This window comes from Oncorhynchus clarkii, chromosome 32 (genome assembly GCF_045791955.1).
Source record: "Oncorhynchus clarkii lewisi isolate Uvic-CL-2024 chromosome 32, UVic_Ocla_1.0, whole genome shotgun sequence".
Classification (NCBI taxonomy): domain Eukaryota; kingdom Metazoa; phylum Chordata; class Actinopteri; order Salmoniformes; family Salmonidae; genus Oncorhynchus; species Oncorhynchus clarkii.
In genome coordinates, this window is record NC_092178.1 from 31,742,684 (window position 1) to 31,770,135 (window position 27,452).

A 27,452-nucleotide genomic window follows, 5' to 3' on the forward strand; every position below is an offset into this window, starting at 1 on the left:
TAGATGACCTGGTGAAACTATACATTAGAATTGGCTTCAGTAACAAGGACATCCTCTCTTTTAGCACATATAATAAGAAGTAGTATTAGGACCTCAAAGGTTGTGCCACAGATTATTTTCAGATTACATACAGTGGGGCAAAAAAGTATTTAGTCAGCCACCAATTGTGCAAGTTCTCCCACTTAAAAAGATGAGAGGCCTGTAATAATAGGATTTTTTATGAATTTATTTGCAAATTATGGTGGAAAATAAGTATTTGGTCACCTACAAACAAGCAAGATTTCTGGCTCTCACAGATCTGTAACTTCTTCTTTAAGAGGCTCCTCGGTCCTCCACTCGTTACCTGTATTAATGGCACCTGTTTGAACTTGTTATCAGTATAAAAGACACCTGTCCACAACCTCAAACAGTCACACTCCAACCTCCACTATGGCCAAGACTAAAGAGCTGTCAAAGGACACCAGAAACAAAATTGTAGACCTACACCAGGCTGGGAAGACTGGAATAGGTAAGCAGCTTGGTTTGAAGAAATCAACTGTGGGAGCAATTATTAGGAAATGGAAGACATACAAGACCACTGATAATCTCCCTCGATCTGGGGCTCCACGCAAGATCTCACCCCGTGGGGTCAAAATGATCACAAGAACGGTGAGCAAAAATCACAGAACCACACGGGGGGACCTAGTGAATGACCTGCAGAGAGCTGGGACCAAAGTAACAAAGCCTACCATCAGTAACACACTACGCCACCACGGACTCAAATCCTGCAGTGCCAGACGTGTCCCCCTGCTTAAGCCAGTACATGTCCAGGCCCGTCTGAAGTTTGCTAGAGAGCATTTGGACGATCCAGAAGAAGATTGGGAGAATGTCATATGGTCAGATTAAACCAAAATATAACTTTTTGGTAAAAACTCAACTCGTCGTGTTTGGAGGACAAAGAATGCTGAGTTGCATCCAAAGAACACCATACCTACTGTGAAGCATGGCGGTGGAAACATCATGCTTTGGGGCTGTTTTTCTGCAAAGGGACCAGGACGACTGATCTGTGTAAAGGAAAGAATGAATGGGGCCATGTATCGTGAGATTTTGAGTAAAAACCTACTTCCATCAGCAAGGGCATTGAAGATGACACGTGGCTGGGTCTTTCAGCATGACAATGATCCCAAACACACCGCCCGGGCAACGAAGGAGTGGCTTCGTAAGAAGCATTTCAAGGTCCTGGAGTGGCCTAGCCAGTCTCCAGATCTCAACCCCATAGAAGATCTTTGGAGGGAGCTGAAAGTCCGTGTTTCCCAGCAACAGCCCCAAAACATCACTGCTCTAGAGGAGATCTGCATGGAGGAATGGGCCAAAATACCAGCAACAGTGTGTGAAAACCTTGTGAAGACTTACAGAAAACGTTTGACCTCTGTCATTGCCAACAAAGGGTATATAACAAAGTATTGAGATTAACTTTTGTTATTGACCAAATACTTATTTTCCACCATAATTTGCAAATAAATTCATAAAAAATCCTACAATGTGATTTTCTGGATTTTTTTTCTAATTTTGTCTGTTATAGTTGAAGTGTACCTATGATGAAAATTACAGGCCTCTCATCTTTTAAAGTGGGAGAACTTGCACAATTAGTGGCTGACTAAATACTTTTTTTGCCCCACTGTACATAGTACTTCTCTACATATCATGCAAAAAATTATAATCCAAGTACCACCACCCGTTGCTGTTTATTATTTTTTACTCTTCACTTGGCCCTAATACCCTTCTGTAACATTGCTTCCGTTATAACCATAGATTTTCATGCTTAAAGTTTTGCTGTGTGTACATGTAATGTGTGTGTGTTTGGGACAGTGAATTGACATGTAAATGAAAAAGGGAATGTCTTTGGTCCGACACCTCACATACATGACTAGTAGTAGCATTGTGTTCCTGTAATTCATTGGCTAAAGTAAGGTCTGAAATAGAAATACGACTACAAAGAGACCCCTCAACACCCCTAACACAACTTGTACAGTTTCATATCCATTTTTGTATTTTAATTCATTTATTTTAATAATAATAATTCTACTTTTCATATTTAAAAAAAGTTACAACATGGGTGGTATTCCCATGAGAACGGCATTATTATCTCAAAAATACACACTTGCCAAAGAAGTGCGTGCAGTGCTTCAGGCAGAGAAAGACAGACAAAACATAGCGAGAGTTTGCAACTAAAGAAAATGCCTTAACATCTCATTGTAAATTCAGAAATCACTTTTGGTCAAAAGACTAAGACTGCATTTTTGTTTGTGTGTGTGTGGGGGGGGACAACCACCAAAAGAAAAACAACTGAAAACGATGCTTACAGTTCACTGGAATTACTTCACATATACTGTGTATGAGAAACAATACATTCTATAATTTCAGCGTGACTGGATGATTCTGGATAAAGTGTCAGTAATTGCTGATGACATTGAGAATTTATTCAGATGTTAATACATCCTAGTTTTTTTTTCTCTGCACTATCACAGCTGTTGCTGTTCTCCATAATTACACAGAGACACAAATGGATCAGCTGCAAGATTTGTGCAAGTGAGAAAATCACCGGTATATAGAAACACACGGTATGATCAAGGTGGTGGTCTACATTCAATGCAAATATATTTAGTCCATCCATGTACTTATTATTACTGTGCTCATTTCTGGAACAGCAGGTTTGTGCCCATAAGATGCAGAGGTTTAGAGGACAGAATATAGGTATGAATTTTAAAAAAGTAACTCAACAGCTACCGTTTATATTTACAACCAATAAACTCAAGTTAAATAATCCTCATACAAATCCAAAACACATTTGACATAAAATAAACAAACAAAAACCAAATCTAAGCTGACAACTAGCATCTGACCTGCAGGAGCCCTCTGAATGGAAAGCGATAAAAACAAATATACAGACAACCTCTACAACAACAACAACAACAACAACTCAAATGAAACCATGAGCAGTCCATTCTACCACTAGCTGCATATATATTTCAGTGATTAGTTCTGCGCTCTGTCTTAGTGCAGTGTACTGCCAGGTCTATGTTTTGGGCAGGTTTTAAAAAAAAAGTATATATTAAGAAATGATTTAGTTAGGAGCCATTGGTAAACTTGAATCCTAGAATGTAAAAAATATATATAAATAAAAGAGGGTGTCAAGTGGGATGAGGTTAAATAACGTGGGTGATGGCATAGCCTTTTAGGTTTGCTTTGTTTTCAGATTTTTCCCCTTCAATTTTATTTGACTTCTTCAATATAAAAACAGAGCAGGTTTGCAAAGTGGCTATTACTCATTGGTCTATTAGTATATTGAGTCTTCAGTATAATAAACACATTTGCTTTGAGTTGCTGAGACAACGTTTCAACATCGGGGCACTACAAGGTCACTGTTAAACATCCGTTTCAATTAGTACAGATGGCCTCCGTAATTCCATAACAGATTTGCCTCCTACAACCTTTCAACTCTCCCTTATTAAGTCCGCATCCCCATCTAACTTCACCTATTCGATCTCCCATTACCCTCTCTGTCCCGTTTTCCGCTACCTGTCCTTTCTCCTCCAATCCCCCTCTCGATTGTTCACCTTCAATAACCTCAAACCTGGCCCCCCTGGCTGATGTAATACTCAGCCTCCCGTCTTCTGACGGGTAAGGGTTGCCGTGGAGACTCCGCTCCGCCGGTGTGGGGATGGTGGCGGCCTCGGAGGGAGGTGTGGTTGCTGTGGTGATGGTGGGCGGGGGGAGCCGAAGGGGGGTCGCGGAGGGACGGGGGAACATCGGAGGCTTTGATGGGGATGATCCGGGTGTCCATGACCTCACAATCCACCTGCATCATCATCTCATGGGATTTGTTATATAAACTCTCTGTGGGAGGGCGAGAGAAAGAAAGAGTGCAATGTAAAAAAAGAGAGACACTGACAGGAATATGGGGAGAGGAGAGTGTACAATAGATAGCCTTTATTTGTCTAACTAAATAACAAAAAATGTGTTTGGGGCAGTGCATTGGGGCTATAATTATGCATAATTCTAAACCGCTGATAGTTCCAACTAGATATCAAGAAAAACAAAGTCACCGTTGACAGACATAGCCGGCATCACCAGGGACATTTTGGGCCGTGTGGTCTTGTTGTGGCTGATGGCAGGCAACAGCAGGTGATCCTACAAACAGAAAGTATGTTCAGAAATGTCAGGACATGTTTGTTTTGCATTTTTTCGAATGACACCCATCGTCCGTTTTTATTCACACTCGGTTTCACTTCCCTAGAGGTTTGGCGTCGCTGTTCCGTCTTACCCGTCTGAAGGAGACCACGTAGAAGGTGTCCTCACGCCGGTCGATGGCGTCCATGAAGTCACTGTAGCTGATCTCGGGACCGGCAGGGAACACTTGTATCTGACTGTGAGAGACAGAAGGGAAGTTAGGCCAAGACAAATAGCATTTATTTAAAAATAATAATAATTTAAATGGTCGGACTCATTCCAGCAGTGTTTTTCCTCAGTTGATGCAAATGCCACACATGGTTTAGTATGGTACAAGTGAACATGCAAAAGTCAACGAATCACTTAGAAATTGAAGCATGAACACCCATTGTTGACTACTGGGAAATGTGACCTACGACGGTTACCTCTCGATGGAACGATGGGCCGGTATGGGAAGATATCTGGAGAAGTTTGTCTTCCTTAGCTGTGCTTTCTGTAGAAAAGGGAAGGGAAACAACGATGATGAATGTGTGCACCCAAACAATACCAATGAACACCGACTCGAACAGCTAGGTCGTTCAACACAACATGAGTACTCACCTGCGCATGTGAACTTGAAAAACTAAGAAAATATGATCTGATGCAGAAATACTAAGAAAGTAAATGAAACCCCACCTGCGCGATTTTAGCTTTTTTCACCATCTTTGGCTTCCCTCCAGACTTCTTCCTGTCGATCTGGTGCCTGTGAACCCATCCTCTCAGCTCATCCGCCAGCCTGAAAGAGGACGTGCTACAGTCAAGATGAGTGCACAGATAATGTACTAACAACACATACAGTGGGATCTATGAGGATATTATACCCCGCCCCCCTTTCAACACAGATATACGAGAACACAGGTGCACTGTAAATAGTAGCAATATCATATTTGCATAAATGTGGTGGGTGGGAGAGAAAGAGAGAGAAAGAGAAAAAGAGAGACTCCTGAGTTGCGACCATAGCAGCACCGCTGACCTGAGGGACTCGGAACGGTTGAACTGCCTGCAGTCATTGGAGGTGAAATAGCGGTCGATGTCCTGCAGGACCAAATCCTTCACGTCACTGAACACGTCACTCAGGTTCCTGAAAACAGCCAAACACGTAATGCAGATTGAAACAACAACTTCGAACAGATTCAACATCCTTCTGAAAGCCTAAATCAGCATATCACTACTATTCTATGGAAAACTAGTGCGTTCAAGGGCACAAGTCCTTAAAGGGCCGTAAACATGAAGTAAACACCTAACAGGCAAGTAGTATGTGGACATCGTTCATTTTATGACAGCCTGTTACTTACTTCCAAGATCAGACCAGTATGACTGCATTCTAGATTATTAGACTGCATGAAAATCTTCTGCTCAGCTCAAACACTGTCTTGTTCTCAATGGGCGTTCTACTTGGCCATGTTTGCAAAGCCTCATCAATTAAAACCTTTGGTAGATGCATGATTGGCTGTACGACCCACATGGGCAGCAGTCGCAGATGGCTGTGAAAAGGTCATAATGAACAGGCTCACCATCATGGAAATGCAGAAGGAACTATGAATTGGACTTCATTACCCACCTAAACTGGTATGAATCGGTGGATTCCCTCTCCACTTCTCCTCCCTTCCACCCATCCTCTCCTGCCTCCTCCTCCTCCTCCTCAGGATCCATCCTTTCCTCCACTCTGCTGTGTTCCTGAGCCATCTCAAACTCCAGGAGACGTCTTCCTGCGTGAGGCACCACCTCTTCGTGTAGTCCTGTCTCCAGCTTCCTGTCTGTGATACTGGAGGAAAACATTCTGTCAAAATCAAACATTAAATCATGGAGTTACGCACATGACTCTTTAAAACAAAGGATTTGTTTTGGCCAATTTGCAATTGTTAACACTTAATTGAATGGCAGTGACTATGAACAGTGACTTTTACCTGACAGAGCCGAAACTGAAAGTCATGAACAGTAGCACTGCCATGACGCAGACGGCCCTCTTATTGTTACCAGACTCACTGCCCTGGAACATAGAGAGAGGAGAGTTAAAGCACAGTGTACACAAGCAAGTACAAACACGTATCCTCAATCACATCTTTGAATGTATCTAGTCATTGCTTAAACAGACAAATCTTAACCACATTCTTAAAACTTTCATTTAGAAAGATGAATTGAAAGCAATGCAGTCCATTAGGGAAATCCATCTCTGGCTCAGTAATGTAATCGCCTAACACATTTGCTTAAAGCCGCGATTATGTCACTTTTCGGTCGACCCCGACCAAATTCACATAGAAATGTGAGTTATAGATCTGTCATTCATATAGAAAGCAAGTCTAAGAAATATTAATTTTCACAAAGTCTTCTGCCTCAGTTTGTATGATGGGAATTTGCATATACTCCAGAATGTTATGAAGAGTGATCAGATGAATTACAATTAATTGCAAAGTCTCTCTTTGCCATGCAAATGAACGGAATCCCCGCAAAATGTTTCCACTGCATTTCAGTCCTGCCACAAAAGGACCAGCTGACATGATGTCAGTGATTCTCTCACATAGGTGTGAGTGTTGACGAGGACAGGGCTGGAGATCACTCTGTCATGCTGATTGAGTTCGAATAACAGACTGGAAGCTTCAAAAGGAGGGTGGTGCTTGGAATCATTGTTCTTCCTCTGTCAACCATGTATACCTGCAAGGAAACATGTACCGTCATCATTGCTTTGCACAAAAAGAGCTTCACAGGCAAGGATATGGCTGCCAGTAAGATTGCACCTAAATCAACCATTATCGGATCATCAAGAACTTCAAGGAGAGCAGTTCAAATGCTGTGTAGAAGGCTTCAGGGCGCCCAAGAAAGTCCAGCAAGCGCCAGGACCGTCTCACCAGTACAGAGCTTGCTCAGGATTGGCAGCAGGCAGGTGTGAGTGCATCTGCATGCACAATGAGGTGAAGACTTTTGGAGGATGGCCTGGTGTCAAGAAGGGTAGCAAAGAAGCCACTTCTCTCCAGGAAAAACATCAGGGACAGACGGATATTCTGCAAAAGGTACAGGGGTTGGACTGCTGAGGACTGGGGTAAAGTCATTTTCTCTGATGAATCCCCTTTCCGATTGATTGGGGCATCCGGAAAAAAGCTTGTCCGGAGAAGACAAGGTGAGCGCTACCATCAGTCCTGTGTCATACCAACAGTAAAGCATCCTGAGATCATTTATGTGTGGGGTTGCTTCTCAGCCAAGGGAGTGGGCTCACTCACAATTTTGCCTAAGAACACAGCCATGAATAAAGAATGGTACCAACACATCCTCCGAGAGCAACTTCTCCCAACCATCCAGGAACAGTTTGGTGATGAGCAATGCCTTTTCCAGCATGATGGAGCACCTTGACATTAGGCAAAAGTGATAACTAAGTGATATTGACATTGATATTTTGGGTCCATGGCTAGGAAACTCCCCAGACCTTAATCCCATTGAGAACTTGTGGTCAATCCTCAAGAGGCGCGTGAACAAACAAAAACCCACAAATTCTGACAAATTCCAAGCATTGATTATGCAAGAATGGGCTGCCAACAGTCAGGATGTAGCCCAGAAGTTAATTGACAGCATGCCAGGGTGGATTGCAGAGGTCTTGAAAAAGAAGGGTCAACACTGCAAATATTGACTCTTTGCATCAACTTCATGTAATTGTCAAAAAAAGCCTGACACTTATGAAATGCTTATAATTATGATTCAGTATTCCATAGTAACATCTGACAAAAATATCTAAAGACACTGAAGCAGCAAACTTTGTGGAAATTCATATTTGTGTCATTCTCAAAACTTTTGGCCACGATTGTACACCAGCTTCAAACAGCTGGAAATACAATATGTTTGGTTAAAGGCCTAAAATGAACTTTTTGGTCCACCAGCCACTGTGGCAGGTAGATGGGAAAGAAAAAAATAAAACAGCCACTCAGATTTTTTTTACCGGGCTAAATATTTTCCCTCCATAATTACAGCAAAAAAATTGTCAAATAAAAACAGAATAGATGACCATGATTTGTAATGTTTCTAAAACAATGTATTAGTAAAAAGTAATGTGGTGTATTGCTCCATTTCATTTAAATGTATTCAAAATATCAGAAGATACCATTTTCAGATGCGCCTATGGGGCCACTTGAGTCGTGTCACGTAAGTCTGTGTGTGAGATTTGGGATCTGGCCAGGGCATCTCTTCACTATCAGTTGAAGCAGCAGACTCAAACTAATGTTGAAAAACAACCTAGCTTGTGAACAAAATAAAAAAATAAAAATAGCCAAGAAACACAAAGACAAAGTCTCCGTTTGTAGACTTTAGAGAAATTTAGACCAACTTCTATACACAGCGCCTCCACAAATGAATCAGCACTTCATTCAGAGCGCACAGCTCTCCTGCCAGGCAGTGTTGCTGCGTGAGGTGGGATATAGGATTTGTATTTCTTTGTTTGATTAGCAGCTTTGAAACAAAACAGCAGAAACACTCTGAAAACAGCTACTGTAGCATTTTTCTACAATAAATTGCAACTAGCACGTGCTCATACTTGACTTCTGACAATTTTTTTTATTTGGAAATGTAATGCTCGCACTGTAGAGCCCTGCATATCTTCCCTCCCACTCCACCCTCCCACCCCGTACCTCTTTCCCGACAAGCCTCTCCCTCAGGGCCTGGTTCTCCCTGCGAAGGCGCTCGTTCTCCTGCTGCGCCTCCCTCAGCTGGCCCTCCAGGTTCTGCAGGTACTCTTTCTTCTTCTTGCGTGACTGGCACGCCGACTCCCGGTTCTTGATCATCCTCTGCTGCCTCTTCATCACCTTCATCTGTGACACGGCCGGAGGGGAGAACACATGAAAGTGAATTATGGCAGAAATTGTTAACAGCAGCTGATTGCACAGCGTATGATTCGACAGTGAAGACAGAGTGAAAGAGACTCAATCCTACTCACTGACTGACTGACATGTGACTGACAGACACTCACATCAATGCCATTGCTCCCTGGCAGAGAGGACGCTGGGACTACGGGTTTGCTGGGGAATGGGGCTGTGGGGCTATGGCCGTGAGGCATGATGGGAGAGACAGGCTCCATTTTGACGATGGCTGGAGTGGACCCCAGACAGACAGACTGGGAAAGCACCACTACGGGAGGAAAGGAATGGGACATCACTTAGCTATTACATAACCATGCCATTACATAATAAATTATCTTACCAGACAGACACACTAAAATCCAGAATCCGGGTAGTAAAAAAAAAAAAAAAGACTGATATATAAATAGTTTCTCTCTCTTCTTTTTACCCCCTTTTCCTCCCCAACGGACTCGGGAGGCGAAGGTCGAGTCATGCGTCCTCCGAAACATGACCCGCCAAACTGCGCTTCTTAACACCAACCCGCTTAACCTGGAAGCAAACACTGTTCACCTGACGACCGAGGTCACCCTGCAGGCGCCCAGCCCGCCACAAGGAGTCGCTAGAGCACGATGAGTGAAATAAACAACCCCCGGCCAAACATTCCCCTAACCCGGACAACGCTGGGCCAATTGTGCGCCGCCCTATGGGACTCCCGAACACGGCTGGTTGTGATACAGCCCGGGATCGAACCCGGGTCTTTAGTGACACCTCTCAGACCGCTGCGCACTCGAGAGGCCCCTATAAATAGATTTCTAATCAACAACCGTTGCAGGAATATACATTGACAGGCATTGTGTCGATTTGAGTAAGCCTGGAAAAAGGTAATGTGTGAAAAATGGTCAGTCTGGTCCCAGGACTCACCAGGCCTGCTCTGGTCCATGCTAGGCAGGCTGTGCAGTATGAGGGCCTTGGCTGGACTGGGAGACTGGGGGACGGGGAGAGCCGATAAACACACAGGCCTGGGCTGGATGGGAGGCTTACTGCTCAGGATGGTACTGGCTTTGATGGTTGCCGCAGTGGGGTGGACTGGAGGGAGGGTGTGTAGAGAAAACAATGTGACAGAGAGCATGAACGTGTGAGAGTTAAAACCCCTCCCACGCACTATAAATGTCTAAGTACATTTGCATCAAAAGTACATGAAATACGAAGTCTGCTCTCTTGTGGCTGAAGTCTTTCCTGTGCAGCACGAACACCTACAGTATAGCTGACATCACTGTAGCAACACACACCTGTGGCAAGTGCGTCGATGCCATTGTTGACTGCTGTCTGGTGTTGCTGTGGCTGTGGGAGCAAATGGGACTGTGGCTGGGCCTGTGGCGCGGAGGCCACCGTGACTTCACATGTGCCAAGTGGTGGCGACAGCACATCTCCAAACATATAAGGAGGTGTGGGCGGGTTCTCCCCTTTCACTGTGATCTGAATGGTAGAAAGACAGAGATGTGGAAGACATTAAAACATTTTTTTTAAAGGCTTCACACCTTTGTTGCACATTGGTTAGCTTTGACATATTCTGACTAGGCTAACTAGTTCAGAGACTCTGAGACACAGTCATGCATCAATGTTGCATAAGGGGCCTTTAGTAGTGTGATGTGGAAGTTGATCTCTGTCTGGACTGACCTGTGTGTCTGGGAGTGACGTCAGGGAGCAGTCTGAGGCCAGCGAGGAGGCAGGGGAGGGAGGCTCCGCCTTCACCCGGAACACTGGAACAGCACACACAAATTATTCAAAAAGACACAGTGAATATTTCACATTCAAGGATAAAAAGACACACACACGTAAGCAATAGCCAAAGAGGAACTTACACATGTCCACTGGCAAAGGCTGCGTTATCGTCATTTTATCTTTCAATATGGGACTGTCCCCTTAAGAGTGAGAGGAAGGCAGAGAGACAGCGGGGAGGGAGGGAGCACGGTTATGCAAGTACACTACAACTGACGCTGAGCTACAATGACACCTTATTGATAAATTGAAGTGGTAGTGCATTAGAGAAGTATTGATGTTCACATAATTACATTTCCACTTATAGTTTGAGGTCAAACGGTCCAAATGTCTACTGTACATAACTCCTGCTTTAGCCTAGTACATGTTTGATCTTTAAAATAACATGGAGAAATCCTCAGGCCCATATCATTCATCTTATTATTTTGCTTTGTGGGCCTTCTATAACAGTAATAACATGTCTACTACCACAACTAATACTTTGAAAAGGAAAACCTATTTTTATGCTTACTGACATGTTTTATTCATCTCTGCACCTGTGAGAAGGTTGTCATCCAGGTGTCTCCACGGCGACGTGGGATTGTCGGGATCAAGAGTCAGCACGAGATCGTTGTCAAACTGCGAGGAAGCGAAGCACAGAATTAGGCCATTGTCTGGATTAGTCAGTAGGTCGACAGGGGGCACGCAATCGGTTTTGCCCAACAGACAATCAGCCCCATTATGGACCGGCCCATCTCAGGTTCACTCAAGTTACCTTATTTAACGTTGGCATCACACACTGAACTATCACCACTGCTAGTTAGTGTTTAACGCTGCCTGGCTGATATATACGGATACTGCTCTCATAGAGCAAGAATGAGCAGATTGTCGCACTATTGCACACTATTTTATTTAAACTTTATTTTACCAGGCAGGTCAATTAAGAACAAATTCTTATTTACAATGACGGCCCGGCAACCCTGAATGGACTGAGATGCTTGCATCAGATAGGCTTAGTCTTATGTGGTCCAAATCTTAATTTGAGATACACTTGTGTAACAGACTTAATCACAAATCAAGTCCGTGGGAGATTTGAACCTCTGAATTACCTGTGTTGTTGGATCTCATATGTGGACCATATTGTTAAAGCAGATATGGAGGTAACAGTGGTGGTTACCTCATATTACTAACAAACAAGACATTTCCAATGGTTGATTGTAGGGATGTAGATTGGAATCGGCCCCATGTTGAGTACACAGGGAATGAGGTCTAAATCATTGAAAGAGCGATTAGCGTCGGTCATAGGTTTGGATTAACTTCAATGTGGTGATACAACATGTGCAGTACAGTGGCCAGAAAATAGAGTCAGGGTCTGTGAGCAGAAACTCTCTTTGTCCTTACCGATGTTTCATATTTCGGCCGTCTCGTGTACTCCCCATCCTCTCCCTCCTCCATGCTCTCGCACTGGTACAGACAGGCATCTGGGACAGACCGACAGACCAATTAGTTAGTACTGTAGGAACATAATAATTTACCGACACGCTCAAGTCCAGTTTGCTTGAGTGTCAGTTGCTATAGCGTTCGTAAAGCCTTCACATTGTCCCACAGCGACCTCTCGTCCGCCACGGTTCCCAGTGCCTTATTTGGTTTGACACGGGCTTGAAACACACGACTCTGACCTTTGAGCTAAAACAAGAAGAGGGATCTACTAGTAAATAAATGGTGGTTGTGATCATAAACACAACACCTAAAATAAGCTCCAGGTTTGATGCTTTTATACACCCATTTTAAAGGAAAAACAGGTTTCAGTCACAGGAGTCCAGTTTGGGTCTTCTGGCTTTACAAAGAGGGGGAAATCTAAGCAGTGGAGGGGAAGCTGGCTTAAAATAAATGAGGAGTTCAGCCCTGAGGTGACCCTACTCTGTGCTGAGAATTGTTCCCCATTACTGTTGAATTTCAATTAGCAAAGGGATAGCAAAAGTCTTAGCTACTCATCATAATAGTAAACCCCATTAACTAGAGGGCCAATTTATGAAATCAAATTGTAGTTCAAGCCTACATTATTGTGGGGTGTTTTTTGTCTTGAAAGAACGCTGAAAGAATACTAAGTAGGCTATCCTTTACAACTATAAAACGTTTTCCAAAACTGGTTTTGATTCATACTACAGACCTGTTTAAATTCTGTCTATCATAAAGAGTAAATGTAAAAGTTCAATCAGGTTCAGCAATCACAGGAAGTTAAAGTGCTCACAGTTGACTGATTGCATGAGACAACCAAAGTCTTGAGCATACAAACTTGAGCATACAAAAGCAATGACCAGGGAGTCAGTAAAAGGGGAAGTTATCTAAAATACAGTGCCCTACAATGAAAACCAGAAAGATGCAAATGCTACTGATTTAAGAAAAAGACAGATGCTCAGATATTCCAGACCACCAGATGTCCCATAAAGCTAGCTATGTTTTCAGTCTTTGGGTAGGCTAAGCCCTATGGTTGTTTCACATATTGCATACAGTTGTAATTCAGGTATTTGGGCCTGATGGTATTTTCAGCTAGACTGTATCTTATGGAAAACGAATGCAGAGCGCAAGTTTTTCTCGCACTAATACTAAACTAGCTAAAGCCCCATCTCATCTGTGCATTCACATGTCCGGCTGGCTGTCCAGTGTACAAGTATAACGTTAGCTAGTCGTTGACACAGCCACGAAAGAAACCAAATCACCCCCCAACTGCGTATCATTCTACCACCAACTTTCATATTTGGGAATTTGTTCCCTTTGTCAACCTGTTAAGGGTAGGGTGAGTAAAGGGAATATGCATAATCAATTTCACGCGTTCGTGATCAGCTGAAAGTCGCGTTAGCTAGCCACAGTAGCAGATCATTTTAGATACGTAGCTAGCTAACGCATCCATGCTGCCCAGGTGGTAAACATACATTACAGTAACGTTACCATTTATGTACCTTACCCCAATCTTCGCTTGTCAGAAGGTTATCAGCGAAGAAACGACTATCCAAATCAGATAGTAAATCCGTAGTCATAGCCACACAGCCAAATGCGTTTGTTGGGGGGGGTGTAATCACTGATAAATTATATCAAACAAAAAAGATAAATCCGCGAAAACGATTTTACAGCGAATGATGCTCAATTTGCGATTGGGTCCATCGAAACATTAGATTTTGTATTTATTTTATTTCATAATATCCATTCGGTCCACAGCACCATCTCGCATATGATTACATCCAGACACGGAAACGACATTTCCGGCAAAAGCCCGTCCCATTTTCAATGCAGGATCCAATCAGAGCAACGATTTGTTAGATAGATTTTTCAATCGACCTGTCCAGTAATAGTATTACTATTTACAAAGCGTAAACAGTTGTGGGTGGTCAGAAATCAGATGTTTAAAGGTGATTCCGCCCACTCACGCATCAGAATTTTAAGAGACATTAAAAATATCAAATACTAGACATGTAATTAGGCATTCCTATCAAATGGACTGGTGATAAAAAAAATCAACTGTCAAAGAATAAGGAACATTTTCTTTGCTCAGGTGATGTATGAAAATAAATGAAAATCTAGCTACAACAGCTAGATAGCCTCCCTGAAATAAATTAAATTGTTTAATCACTTTAATTAAGTATCAAATCAAAATCTCATTGTATTCATCAAATGCTAGGCGTAGACTAACAGTGAAACGCTTATACTAACAGTGAAACGCCCTTCCCAACAATGCAGAGCGAGAGAAAATAAGAGAAATAATAGAACATTTATAATACAAGTAATAATACATACACAATGAGTAATGATAACGTGGCTATATACAGGGTGTACCAGTACGGAGTCGATATGCAGGAGTACGAAGTAATTGAGGTAGTTATGTAAAAGTTGACAATGAATGTACAACTATGAATAAAGTGACAGTTGACTAAAAAAAGTTAGTGCACAAAGGGTCAATGCAGATAGCTGATTCAAATAATCAAAGCTTGATGATTAGTTGGTTATTTGAATCAGCTATATAGTGCGAGGGCAAAAACGAAAACGTACACCCAGGTGGGTGTTGTTGTTTGGCGCCCTCCACTGTATGAAGTAGACTAAGTATGTCCAACATGTCTGAACCGTCTCCGGTACGGTATATCTGCACAAAACTAGTATAAAGCATTTATTTCGCTACTACTGTCATCATTCTAATAGCATTGTTTGGAAAGTCACTCTGCAGGGGTCCCACCTGGTTCAAATCTGTACTCACGAGGATGTAATTAAACACTGTCTCAACTTCAAGATAGGCTCAGCCCTATTGTGAGTGGCTTCTTATTTCCCAATCAATCAACAAAAAGAAGGCATTTTTAAATGAGCATGAAATGCAATAAGACACACAGTATATAACAGGTTTATGTGAAAAGACGTGTCAATGTCCTCTCATTGAAGCATAATGAAACATTTTGGATATCCACTATCAAATGTTATCATAATGTTGAGTCTATGGTATGATGCTGCCCATTAGTCACCATAATGTCAATGTCTTAGTCATGACCACACAGACTCACGCAGTCTTGGTCTGGTTTAAACAGGGAACAGAGGAAAAGGGAAGGAGGGGTTACTATCACGTATACAGATTAACTCTGCAGTGTTAAGAGTTTTGGTGAAAGATGTGGAGCTATTTCAAGCCTTTGTTGTTTTTTCTAACTATTCCCCTCACCTCTAGTGCAACAGCTACAGGTACAGGTACAGTGAACATTTAGTTATTTGTTCTTTGCATTGATTGAGTACTACACCGACCACACTTTCTTTCTATCCAAGACAAAATGAACAAAACATAAAAAGAGGAAGTATACACTGGGAAACGTAGTGTATTAGAATAATATTTTATTTCCTATATTGATTTGAGATTCTACTTCATGTACAGTGCCTTCAGAAAGTATTCATACCCTTGACTTAATTCCATATTTGTTGTGCTACCACCTGAATAACAAATTGATTCAATTGTATTTTTCTCACCAGTCTACACACAATACCCAATAATGACAAAGTGAAAACTTTTTTTTATGGAAATGTATAGAAAGTGATATACAGAAATATCTCACTTACATAAATATTTACACCCCTGAGTCAATACTTTGTAGAAGCACTTTTGGCAGCGATCACAGCTGTGTCTTTCTGGGTAAGTCCCTAAGAGCTTTCCACCCCAGGATTGTGCAACATATGCCCATTATTATAAAAAAAATTCTTCAAGCTCTGTCAAATTGGTTGTTGATCATTGCAAGACAACCATTTTCAGGTCTTGCCATATATTTTCAAGTAGATTTAAGTCAAAACCTGGCCACTATTGTCCTGCTGAAAGGTGAATTCATCTCCCAATGTCTAGTGGAAAGCAGACTGAACCAGGTTTTCCTGTAGGATTTTGCCTGTGCTTATCTCCATTCCGTTTCTTTTTTATCCTTACAAGCATACCCATAACAGGATGCAGCCACCACTATCCTTGAAAATATGGAGAGTGGTACTCAGTAATGCATTGTATTGAATTCAGTGGAGGGGAGGACAGCTCATAATAATGTATAGAACAGAGGAAATAAAATAAAATACAATTGTATTAGTCAAATGCGCCGAATACAACAGGTGTAGACCTTACAGTGAAATGCTTACTTTCAAGCCCCTAACCAACAATGCAGTTAAAAAAAATAAGAATAAGAAATAAAAGTAACAAGTAATTAAAGAGCAGCAGTAAAATAACAATAGCGAGACTATATACAGGGGGATACCGGTACAGAGTCAATGTGCAGGGGCACCGGTTAGTCGAGGTAATATGTACATGTAAGTAGAGTTATTAAAGTGACTATGTATAGATGATAACAACAGAGCGTAGCAGCGGTGTAAAAGGAGGGGGGACAATGCAAATAGTCTGGGTAGCCATTTGATTAGATGTTCAGGAGTCTTATGGCTTGGGGGTAGAAGATGTTTAGAAGCCTTTTGGACCTAGACCTGGCGCTCCGGTACCAGGCAGTGATGCAACCAGTCAGCTTGCTCTCGATGGTGCAGCTGTAGAACATTTTGAGGATCTGAGGACCCATGCCAAATCTTTTCAGTCTCCTGAGGGGGAATAGGTGTTGTCGTGCCCTCTTCACGACTGTCTTGGTGTGCTTGGACCATGTTCGTTTTTTGGTGATGTGGACACCAAGGAACTTGAAGCTCTCGACCCACTCCACTACAGCCCTGTCGATGAGAATGGGGGCGTGCTCGGTCCTCTTTTTCCTGTAGTCCACAACCATCTCCTTTGTCTTGATTACGTTGAGGGAGAGGTTGTTGTCCTGGCACCCCACGGCCAAGTCTCTGACCTCCTCCCTATAAGCTGTCTCGTCGTTGTCGGTGATCAGGCTGTTGTTGATACTGTTGTGTCATCTGCAAACTTAATGATGGTGTGCAGTCAGCCTGGTCATGCAGTCATGAGTGAACAGGAAGTACAGGACGGGACTGAGCACGCACCCCTGAGGGGCCCCTGTGTTGAGGATCAGCGTGGCGTATGTGTTGTTACCTACCCTCACCACCTGGGGGCAGCCCGTCAGGAAGTCCAGGATCCGGTTGCAGAGGGAGGTGTTTCCATCCTCAGTTTTCTCCTAACACAGCCATTAAACTCTGTAACTGTTTTAAAGTCACCATTGGCTAATGGGGAAATCCCTAAGCGGTTTCCTTCCTCTTCGGGCAACTGAGATAGGAAGGACACCTGTATCTTTGTAGTGACTGGGTGTATTGATACACCATCCAAAGTGTAATTAATAATCATCAAAGGGATATTTTTTTATCTACCAATAGGTCAAATCAAATGTTATTTTTCACGTGCCGAATACAGTTGAAACAGTTGTAGACCTTACTGTGAAATGCTTACTTACAAGCCCTTAACCAACAATCCAGTTCAAGAAATAGAGTTAAGAAAATATTTACTAAATAAAGTAAAAAATAACACAATAAAATAAGAATAACGTGGCAATATACAGGGGATACCAGTACACAGTCAATGTGCGGGGGTACAGGTTAGTCGAGGTAATTTGTACATGAAGGTAGGGGTAAAGTGACTATGCATAGATAATAAACAGCGAGTAGCAGCAGTGTAAAAACAAGGGGGAGTGTCAATGTAAATAGTCCGGGTGGCCATTTGAGTAATCGTTCAGCAGTCTTATGGCTTGGGGGTAGAACCTGTTAAGGAGCCTTTTGGACCTAGACTTGGCGCTCCGGTACCGCTTGCCTTGTGGTAGCAGAGAGAACAGTCTTTGACTTGGGTGACTGGAGTCTTTGACAGTTTTTTTGGCTTTCCTCTGACACCGCCTAGTATATAGGTCCTGGATGACAGGGCCGTACGCACTACCCTCTGTAGCGCCTTTTGGTCGGATGCCGAGCAGTTGCCATACCAGGCGGTGATGCAACCGGTCAGGATGCTCTCGATGGTGCAGCTGTAGAACTTTTTGAGGATCTGGGGACCCATGCCAAATCTTTTCAGTCTCCTGAGGGGGAAAAGGTGTTGTCGTGCCTGCTTCATGACTGTCTTGGTGTGTTTGGACCATGATAGTTTGTTGGTGATGTGGACACCATGGAGCTTGAAACTTTCGACCCGCTCCACTACAACCCCGTCAACGACTCCAGTCACCCAATCATAGATGCCCTTCTATGTGAGGTATTGGAAAACCTCCCTGGTCTTTGTGGTTGAATCTGTGTTTGAAATGCACTGCTCGGCTGAGGGACCTTACAGATAATTGTATGTGTGGGGTACAGAGATGAGGTAGTCATTCAAAAATCATGTTAAATACTATTATTGCACACAGAGTGAGTCCATGCAACTTATTATGGGACTTGTTAAGCAAATGTAGACTCCTGAACTTATTTAGGCTTGCCATAACAAAGGGGTTGAATATTTATTGACTCAAGACATTTCAGCTTTTAATTTTTAATTTGTTTTTAACATTTCGAAAAACACAATTCCACTTTGACATTATGGGGTTTTGTGTCTAGGCAAGGGACAACAATCTCAATTTAATCTATTTGAAATTCAATCCATTTTGTCAACACCTTGACAGTAACATTTTCCAAACAATAACACCATTAATACTAGTGTTTGTTTGAATGGTTTTGCCTTGAAAAACCCCCCACACGTTAGCTTCCTTAAAGTGGGCTAATTTTATTCCCACTCTAAGGATATGCCATGTTCCCATTAGATAAAGAGGAATAGTGGATCACACAGGAAGCAGGAAAGAAATGGACTCAGGAAGATATGAGTGACACACAGCCTTGCATGCAATGGTAGACAAACAGTTATATTCTTCTACATACAGCCACTGTAGAAGTAGACTGCACTCAGATGATTCCATAGGCTTGGGACAAGTCAGGCTCTCAGAAAACACCCCTGATCCAACACACTACCCCACATTTTTTCTTGGATTAAATTAGCTGTGACACAAAGCAGACATGCTCAGAAGTCTATATCTATATTTCCCACAATATCAGTTTGTCCAGTTTATTCTAGTTAGTGTAAACCTACTTCACACTTGTTATTTCTTCACTCAGTGAGAAGAGTCTCAGTGCCTGAGGAGCATCGCCTGTACCTGGCCTGCAGTGGCACTGTTGACTTACAGTGGCGACACCAGGTCAACAGGATCATAGTCACCAAACAAGGCCAGTCGGTTACTTACACGAACCAACAGAAATATGACCTCCAGCCTGATGGATCTCTGGTTATTAAAGAGCTGGAGCCATCCGACTCTGGGGACTACCACTGCAACGACCAGCTAGTGGCAGACGTGGAGGTACTGAAAGGTATGAATGACAGGTACAGTGTGAAATGTAACACTTGTCTGACCACCACTCTAGAATAACAACAACAACAAAAAAAAATCTATAAATATATTGGTTGCTGTCCTTGATGATGTGAGCTGAAAATGTACCACTGACTGGGCGATGAAGAATGGTTCAACCGATGATCAATTTCAAGTGGTCAACCACCAGTGAAACTGCTCTGTCATTGGAGTGATCTATTTTTAAGAAAATTAGCTGAAACACACTTATTTTTGTGACCAACTTGTGTTATTTATTTGTATAAATTTTTTTTGTGAGGGGTTCAGATCACAGACAGGAATTAATATTCACAAAGTGTATAAATATAAAGAAATGAAAAGTAGTCGAAAACAAATAAAATGAGCATTATTTGTCTTGTCAGTCCCATCTCCCAACTCCCTCCCACTTCTTAGTAGGTGCGACCCATTCCTATTCCCCTATCTCCCTCCCTCCCTCGCTCCCTCCCTTCCTCGCTCATGATGTAGACATACTGTATCTATGCATAAAACAAAACATCATGGGTAACTCATCTTATGTTTGTAAAGTTGTTTGTGGGACCAAGGCACACATGAATAGAATCAGCCTGCATACATCAATATTCTATACAGATATTCAAAATACAATGGATAAGTTCAAACATGATTGCATTACGTTAACTCACAATAAGCTTTTGACCTTATCAACTGCTCTATTGAATGTACTGTCTCTAAGGTTGTTTCCTTGTCGCTGTTCATACGAGCTGTGAGGAGCTCTAGTGAAAGAACATCAAGGAAGTTTTGTACCCATTGAGTTATGCTGAGCTTATGTGGAGGCTTCCATCTGGTCACTAATAGTATTTTGGCCGCAGTCAGTCCAGACAAACACTCGTTTCTGGGGTACTGTGCCTCGAGTCAGTGAAGATTCATCGTTTGAAAATAATAGCAACATTTAATTTTTTCTAATTTTATTTCACCTTCATTTAACCAAGTAGGCAAGTTGAGAACAAGTTCTCATTTACAACAGCAACCTGGCCAATATAAAGCAAAGCAGTGAGACAAAAAACAACACAGGGATAAACAAAAGTACAGCCAATAACACAATAGAAAAATCTATATACAGTGTGTGCAAATGGAATAAGGATGTAAGGCAATAAATAGGCCATAGTAGCGAAGTAATTACAATTGAGCAAATTAACACTGGAGTGATCGATGTGCAGATGATGATGTGCAAGTAGAAATACTGGTGTGCAAAAGAGCAAAAAAAGTAAATAAAAACAATATGGGGATGAGGTAGGTAGTTGGATGGGCTATTTACAGATGGGCTGTGTACAGCTGCAGCGATTGGTAAGATAGCTGATGCTTAAAGTTAGTGAGGGAGATATAAGTCTCCAACTTCAGCGATTTTTGCAATTCGTTCCAGTCATTGGCAGCAGAGAACTATAAGGAAAGGCGGCCAAAGGAGGTGTTGGCTTTGGGGATGACCAGTGAGATATACCTGCTGTAGCGCGTGCTACGGGTCGGTGTTGTTATGGTGACCAGTGAGCTGAGATAAGGCGGAGCTTTACCTAGCAAAGACTTATAGATGACCTGGAGCCAGTGGGTCTGGCGACGAATATGTAACGAGGGCCAGCCAACGAGAGCATACAGGTCGCAGTGGTGGGTGGTATATGGGGCTTTGGTGACAAAACGGATGGCACTGTGATAGACTGCATCCAGTTTGCTGAGTAGAGTGTTGGAGGCTATTTTGTAAATGACATCGCCGAAGTCGAGGATCGGTAGGATAGTCAGTTTTACGAGGGTATGTTTGGCAGCGTGAGTGAAAGAGGCTTTGTTGTGATATAGGAAGCCGATTCTAGATTTAATTTTGGATTGGAGATGCTTAATATGAGTCTGGAAGGAGAGTTTACAGTCTAGCCAGACACCTAGGTATTTGTAGTTGTCCACATATTCTAAGTCAGAACCGTCCAGAGTAGTGATGCTAGTCAGGTGGGCGGGTGCGTGCAGCGATCGGTTGAAGAGCGTGCATTTAGTTTTACTTGCATTTAAGAGCAGTTGGAGGCCATGGAAGGAGAGTTGTATGGCATTGAAGCTCGTTTGGAGGTTAGTTAACACAGTGTCCAAAGAAGGGCCAGATGTATACAGAATGGTGTCGTCTGCGTAGAGGTGGATCAAGGAATCACCCGCAGCAAGAGCGACATCATTGATATATACAGAGAAAAGAGTCGGCCCGAGAATTGAACCCTGTGGTACCCCCATGGAGACTGCCAGTGGTCTGGACAACAGGCCCTCCGATTTGACACACTGAACTCTATATGAGAAGTAGTTGGTGAACCAGGCGAGGCAGTCATTTGAGAAACCTAGGCTGTGTTGTCTGCCGATAAGAATACGTGATTGTCGAAAGCCTTGGCTAGGTCGATGAAGACGGCTGCACAGTACTGTCTTTTATCGATGGCGGTTATGATATCGTTTAGTACCTTGAGCGTGGCTGAGGTGCACCCGTGACCAGCTCGGAAACCAGATTGCACAGCGGAGAAGGTACGGTGGGATTTGAAATGGTCAGTGTTCTGTTTGTTTACGTGGCTTTTGAAGACTTTAGAAAGGCAGAGCAGGATGGATATAGGTCTGTAACAGTTTGGGTCTAGAGTGCCACCCCTTTGAAGAAGGGGATGACCGCGCAGCTTTCCAATCTTTAGGAATCTCAGACGATACGAAAGAGAGGTTGAACAGACTAGTAATAGCGGTTCCAACAATTGTCTAGCCCAGCTGATATGTACGAGTCTAGGTTTTTCAGCTCTTTCAGAACATCTGCTATCTGGATTTGGGTGAAGGAAAAGCTGGGGAGGCTTGGGCAAGTAGCCGTGGGGGGTGCGGAGTGTTTGGCCGGGGTTGGGGTAGCCAGGAGGAAAGCATGGCCAGGTGTAGAGAAATGCTTATTGAAGCTAGCACAGGTAATTATATAACAGCAAGGGCTATACACTGCAACAGGCATAAGACCTAGTCACATGGCAATAGACTAAACAACCTATTGGACTTGTACACATGAAACTCAGGCAAATGTGCTCAAACATTACAGTAATGTTGAAATGTACACATAATATAAATACAATGAGCATGAATGAGTGATATATATAGAACTGAAAATAGCCTAGCACCAAAAATTAAGAATGCTAATAAACGGCTAATCGCTAGCAATCATGCCTAAATGATCATGCATTCCAATACAATATGCTAACGGTAGTGCTAGCGCGAGCCAACAAACCAGCTGAACACATGGTACTTTTACACAAAAGTCCACACAACTTATGTATTTGGCGTGACCTTGACCAATAAAACACTAACAAAAGTGGGGGTCCTCTGAATGGGAGTCTAAGCTGCCGACCGGAACTATCCAGAAGGGATGGCTAGAATCAGCCGACTGAAACTGGCCGTTTTAACAGATATTGTTCTAGACTCTTTTCCAATCTGTATTTTGTTTGTAGTCTTTAAGGTCTGTATTCCATATCGTAACTATTCCCACTGGTTTATGGAGGACTTCTAGTAGTTTTTTATATATAGATTGAATACAAAACCTCCACTTGTGTTCTGGTTACATACAAACTCAGTGAGTGGATGGAAAGGCTCCATAAGTGCGCATAGTGGTTCTTAACGGCAAAGAATGTAAAATACAAATAAATGACGAATCAGTTAAATTATACATATTTTTTAGGTCATGAAAGGATAATAACCCTTCATCATTCATCAAAGCATATAACTTTAAGTTGGGTAAAGCTATACCCCCAAAAACGTTGGGTTTCTGGAGTGTATATATTTGATTTCTGGGCCGTTTCTTTTTCCATATAAAATGTAAGACTGAATTTTGAATCTTATCTCAGTACTAACAAAGTGTGCTAACAATAAATTGAGTCTAGGCAAGACATTCATTTTGACTATCAAAATTCGACCTGATAAAGTTAATGTTAGATTAAACCATCTGTCGAGATCTGCTGTAATTGCAGTTGTGACTTTGTAGTTCTTCTAAACATTTTTAATTGAAACATCAATCCCCAGGTATTTAAAATGGGTCACAATTGGTATCTTCGATTCTATTATCGAGGTTGAACATTGCTTTGTTAAGTGGGAACAGAAACATAGTCTATTTTGTTCATCTAATGAGCATATTACTATCATTGTCAAAGACATTTTCACATCTTGTTACCAATATTTAATACAATAAATATCTTCCCACAGGCAAAAACTTTGCGGTTTCTGCTGGACGAGCCCTATTGCTTCCCTGTATAGTATCTAACAAAGCCAAGTGGAGGTGGTTCTTCAGGAAAGATAGTCATGCGAAACGAGAACCCATCTTGACTCTGTTCAAGAATGGGACCATGAAAAAGGAGAGAAAGGACCCCCAGAAAAGGTTTTCCTGTGATGAAGATGGTTCCCTGCAGATCCTCAATCTGCAGCCAGGGGACTCTGGAGAGTACCTGTGTAATGGAGAAAAGGCAGCCAAAGTAACGGTGTTGACAGGTAGAGCTTTCCAAGTAGCATTTTTTTTCTCCTGTTTTTCCCTTATAGCTACACTGTATCTAGCTACACTGTCCATGTATTTTCCTTTGACAGTATCATAAAGCATTTAATAAAAAGATCAGGCTCAAAAATCCTCTTGAACACTTGCTGGGAAAACCAGTAAGAGGAAGCTTTGGGGAAGCTTCAGAGGCCACTACAATGCCATTCCCTTAACTTAAAACGTCATGCATAACTTTTTTTTTTGCAAACCCAGATCATCTCAACATCCAGAGTACCACTGCTCTTATGCAAACAGGTAACACAAAGCAACACTTTGCAGTTCTTGAAAGTATGAAAATTACACCAAAGTCCAGGGTTTTAACTGTGAGCTGTAAAAGTAAATTCCATGACTAATATTCTTCACCTATTTTCAGATGTTGTTGGGAGAGAGAACTGGGAGACACGCCCTATAAATGGTAGGTTGTCCACGAAAGTTCAGACACAAACCTCGGGAGGCAACGGTCGAGTCATGTGTCCTCTGAAACATGACCCATCAAACCGTGCTTCTTAACACCCGCTCGCTTAACCCGGAAGCCAGCCGCACCAATGTGTCGGGAAGAAACACCGTTCAACTGACGACTGAGGTCAGCCTGCAGGCGCCCACTACAAGGAGTCGCTAGAGCGCGATGAGCCAAGTAAAGCCCCCCCAGCCAAACATTCCCCTAACCCAGATGACGCTGGGCCAATTGTGCTCCGCTCTATGGGACTCCCGATCACACACGGTTGCGATACAGCCTGGGATCGAACCCGAGTCCGTAGTGACACCTCTAGCACTGCGATGCAGTGCCTTAGATCGCTGCACCACTCGGGAGGCCCCTCTATGGACAATTCCTTCGACCTCATGGCGTGGTTTTTGTTCTGACATGCACTGTCAACTGTGGGACCTTATATAGACAGGTAGGGGCCTTTCCAAATCGTGTCGAATCAATTGGATTTACCACAGGTGGACTCCAATCAAGTTGTAGAAACATCTCAAGGGTGATCAATGGAAACAGGACGCACCTGAGCTGAATTTCGAGTCTCTTAGCAAAGGGTCTGAATACTTATGTAAATAATGTATTTCTGTTTCGTATTTTTTATAAATTAGCAAACATTTCGACACCTGTTTTCACTTTGTTATTATGGGGTATTGTGTGTAGATTGCTGCAGATTTTTTTTATTTCATCCATTTTAGAAAAAGGCTGTAAAGTTAACAAAATGTGGAAAAAAGTCAAGCGATCTGAATACTTTCCGAAGGCCCTGAACATTTATGTGTTGTAATATGTCACCCACCCAACTTTGTGTTTACTGTTAGCGACCCTCCATGCTGTGTGCTCGCTTCAGAGGGCATGAACTGGGCTTTCATCCTGTTATCAGGTGACATTTTCACAAATCAAATTGTGCTTCATGTTTTTGTCTATTAGTTGTGACGATAATAGCTGTCATTGGACTATGCCTCGTGGTGCTTCTGGCTGGTCTGCTGTGCAATTTGCTGAAAGGAAGACTGAGAAAAAGAAGAAAGAAATGCAGTACAGGTTTTTAAAAATCCTCTAAATTATATTGTTCTTAATAAATGTTTTTTTTTTTTTACAAATGTGACATACTTACTGTATTCCCTATAGTGACAGGACACAAGCAGGAAGGAACTGAACTCCAGACTAGGTGCTTGTCAAATCTAGGTAAAGAACACTGTCTAATTGTTTGCTGACAGAAAGGTCCATCTAATAGGGTTTGTGTAAAATGTGTAAAACAAGTATTGCTATCATTGAAAACAAGTAATTTTTTAAATATTTTGTGTTATAGGGTCTGATATCACACAAAGTGATGGGGAAGAAGTGAGTACAAATGAATATCACTCATTAAAAACTTTGCTAAAATGTCAATTTAAATATTTGTATGTTTCCGTGTGTGTCTCAGAGCCCTTCTCATGTGGAAGACACTGAGGTTCAGTATGCATCTCTGGGTCGGCAGAACTGGAGGGAAAGATTGAAGGTACATGGAGACCAGAATCACGTCATCTATTCCACTGTGGTCACTGCTAGACCAGCATTCCAGGGTTTGGAGAGAATAACACATTGATTTGACTGATTGACTCCTTTACAAAACAGTTTGTTTTTTACCTCTTTGTATTACAGTACGAGTACATTTTACAAAGGTTGCTCTTTAATCCTGTAATAAATGTATTTGAGTCTTTCAAGATACTATTCTTTTATCCAACTAATTCTATATCCTGTTGGCTTAAAACAATTATATTGAGATTCTTTGGACAAAAAAAACAATTATTACATTACCTTTTTCAACATTTACAGAAACACTCATACATGCACAAATCAAAATACAATCCTATTTCCATCAAGAACAGATATTTAAAGAACAATGTCAGCAGATGCACCATACGCCTGAATGAACGCATTGGGCCACTGTTGCATAGATAACATCTCCCTTAGCCAATCCTGGCACTCCCTAAGGGCCTTACCAGTGTGCTTCATACTGGCATAGTGCAGACTCACTTCCTTATGAAATATATATGTCAGTGTTAGTGATTAAATATTGACTTCATGCCATCCAAACCTCTCAGGCATAGATTTACAGTTAGACAAGTTTTAGTCCTAACGATTCTGACTAACAGAAGTACTTTTACCTTGAGACTTGAATTCCTGTTCACACAGGTGCTACACAAATATGTTGTTGTACCTGAAAGAGGAAACAATTCATAGAGGCAATCGGCAGTTCAAACAATAACAAATGGGTTATCCCACCATTGTTTTAGTAAATAGCTGACCAATGGGGCTGAAGAAATAGAACCACTCTCAAATTCATAGACAGCGCTATTGATGCAAGGACTGACCATCCATGAGATCAAAATGATATCTTTAATCATGTTGTAATGATCTTGGGTGAATAAGCGCGGATATTGACTACAATGTTTTGAGAATATAAAAACAAGATTAGGATTGGGGTTATAATTGGGGTTTTGATCGGGTAAGACAGTTCAACTAAGCTCATGAAGTATTTATAAGTTATATTGTTCAAGAATCAATGGGTATATATAATTACTTGAAGTCAAAAACATTATTTGTAACAACTGCAGATTTGCAAAAGATAAACTTTTATTTTGTAATGTCCCTTTAAGTAAACTATTTACAAGTCTTATGCGTTTACATTCCCTTCTGTTTTTGCTGCTTCCATTCAACCATAACAATAATGGGGATGATCAAGATTTGTTCAACATAGACTGACCAGGTGAAAGCTACTGTGGGAAGCATTGGGGTCAACATGGGCCAGCATCCCAGTGGAATGCTACCGACAC

The 27,452-nt window shown here is 42.1% G+C and overlaps 2 protein-coding genes across 6 annotated transcripts; one reads left to right on the plus strand and one right to left on the minus strand.

The window, feature by feature from the left end:
• Nucleotides 1-1,534: 1,534 nt before the first annotated feature.
• Nucleotides 1,535-14,088, minus strand: LOC139391791 (cyclic AMP-dependent transcription factor ATF-6 beta-like). Of its 2 annotated transcripts, none has more exons than XM_071139339.1 (17): nt 13,789-14,088; nt 12,225-12,304; nt 11,360-11,462; nt 10,928-10,987; nt 10,743-10,825; nt 10,355-10,541; nt 9,987-10,151; nt 9,197-9,354; nt 8,859-9,038; nt 6,156-6,238; nt 5,810-6,013; nt 5,222-5,329; nt 4,885-4,984; nt 4,635-4,702; nt 4,304-4,406; nt 4,086-4,170; nt 1,535-3,876 (listed from the first exon to the last, which is right to left on the minus strand). In XM_071139339.1, the coding sequence occupies exons 1-17, from the start codon at nt 13,859-13,861 to the stop codon at nt 3,608-3,610; spliced, it is 2,109 nt and encodes a 702-aa protein (XP_070995440.1). In that variant the 5' UTR covers nt 13,862-14,088; the 3' UTR covers nt 1,535-3,607. The 2 variants fall into 2 exon arrangements, with proteins under 2 accessions (XP_070995440.1, XP_070995441.1); XM_071139340.1 differs by having other exon boundaries at nt 11,381-11,462; nt 13,789-14,085.
• Nucleotides 13,986-26,339, plus strand: LOC139391792 (CXADR-like membrane protein). Of its 4 annotated transcripts, none has more exons than XM_071139342.1 (9): nt 13,986-15,545; nt 19,371-19,619; nt 23,843-24,124; nt 24,378-24,419; nt 24,538-24,579; nt 25,567-25,677; nt 25,765-25,821; nt 25,946-25,977; nt 26,060-26,339. In XM_071139342.1, exons 1-9 carry the CDS (start codon nt 15,470-15,472, stop codon nt 26,219-26,221), a joined length of 1,053 nt encoding a protein of 350 aa, XP_070995443.1. In that variant the 5' UTR covers nt 13,986-15,469; the 3' UTR covers nt 26,222-26,339. The 4 variants fall into 4 exon arrangements, with proteins under 4 accessions (XP_070995443.1, XP_070995445.1, XP_070995444.1 ...); XM_071139344.1 differs by having other exon boundaries at nt 25,567-25,671; XM_071139343.1 differs by having other exon boundaries at nt 13,986-15,539.
• The last annotated feature ends 1,113 nt before the right edge of the window (nt 26,340-27,452 follow it).

Coding starts and splice junctions, on each gene's coding strand:
- LOC139391791 (XM_071139339.1), bottom strand. CDS start 13,861: ATGACTACGGATTTACTATCTGATTTGGATAGTCGTTTCTTCGCTGAT. Junction 9,039..9,196: donor CAGGGAGCAATGGCATTGAT/GTGAGTGTCTGT, acceptor GCCGTGTCACAG/ATGAAGGTGATGAAGAGGCA. Junction 3,877..4,085: donor GCCGGCTATGTCTGTCAACG/GTGACTTTGTTT, acceptor GCCCTCCCACAG/AGAGTTTATATAACAAATCC.
- LOC139391792 (XM_071139342.1), top strand. CDS start 15,470: ATGTGGAGCTATTTCAAGCCTTTGTTGTTTTTTCTAACTATTCCCCTC. Junction 15,546..19,370: donor TGCAACAGCTACAGGTACAG/GTACAGTGAACA, acceptor TTCTTCACTCAG/TGAGAAGAGTCTCAGTGCCT. Junction 19,620..23,842: donor AGACGTGGAGGTACTGAAAG/GTATGAATGACA, acceptor ATCTTCCCACAG/GCAAAAACTTTGCGGTTTCT.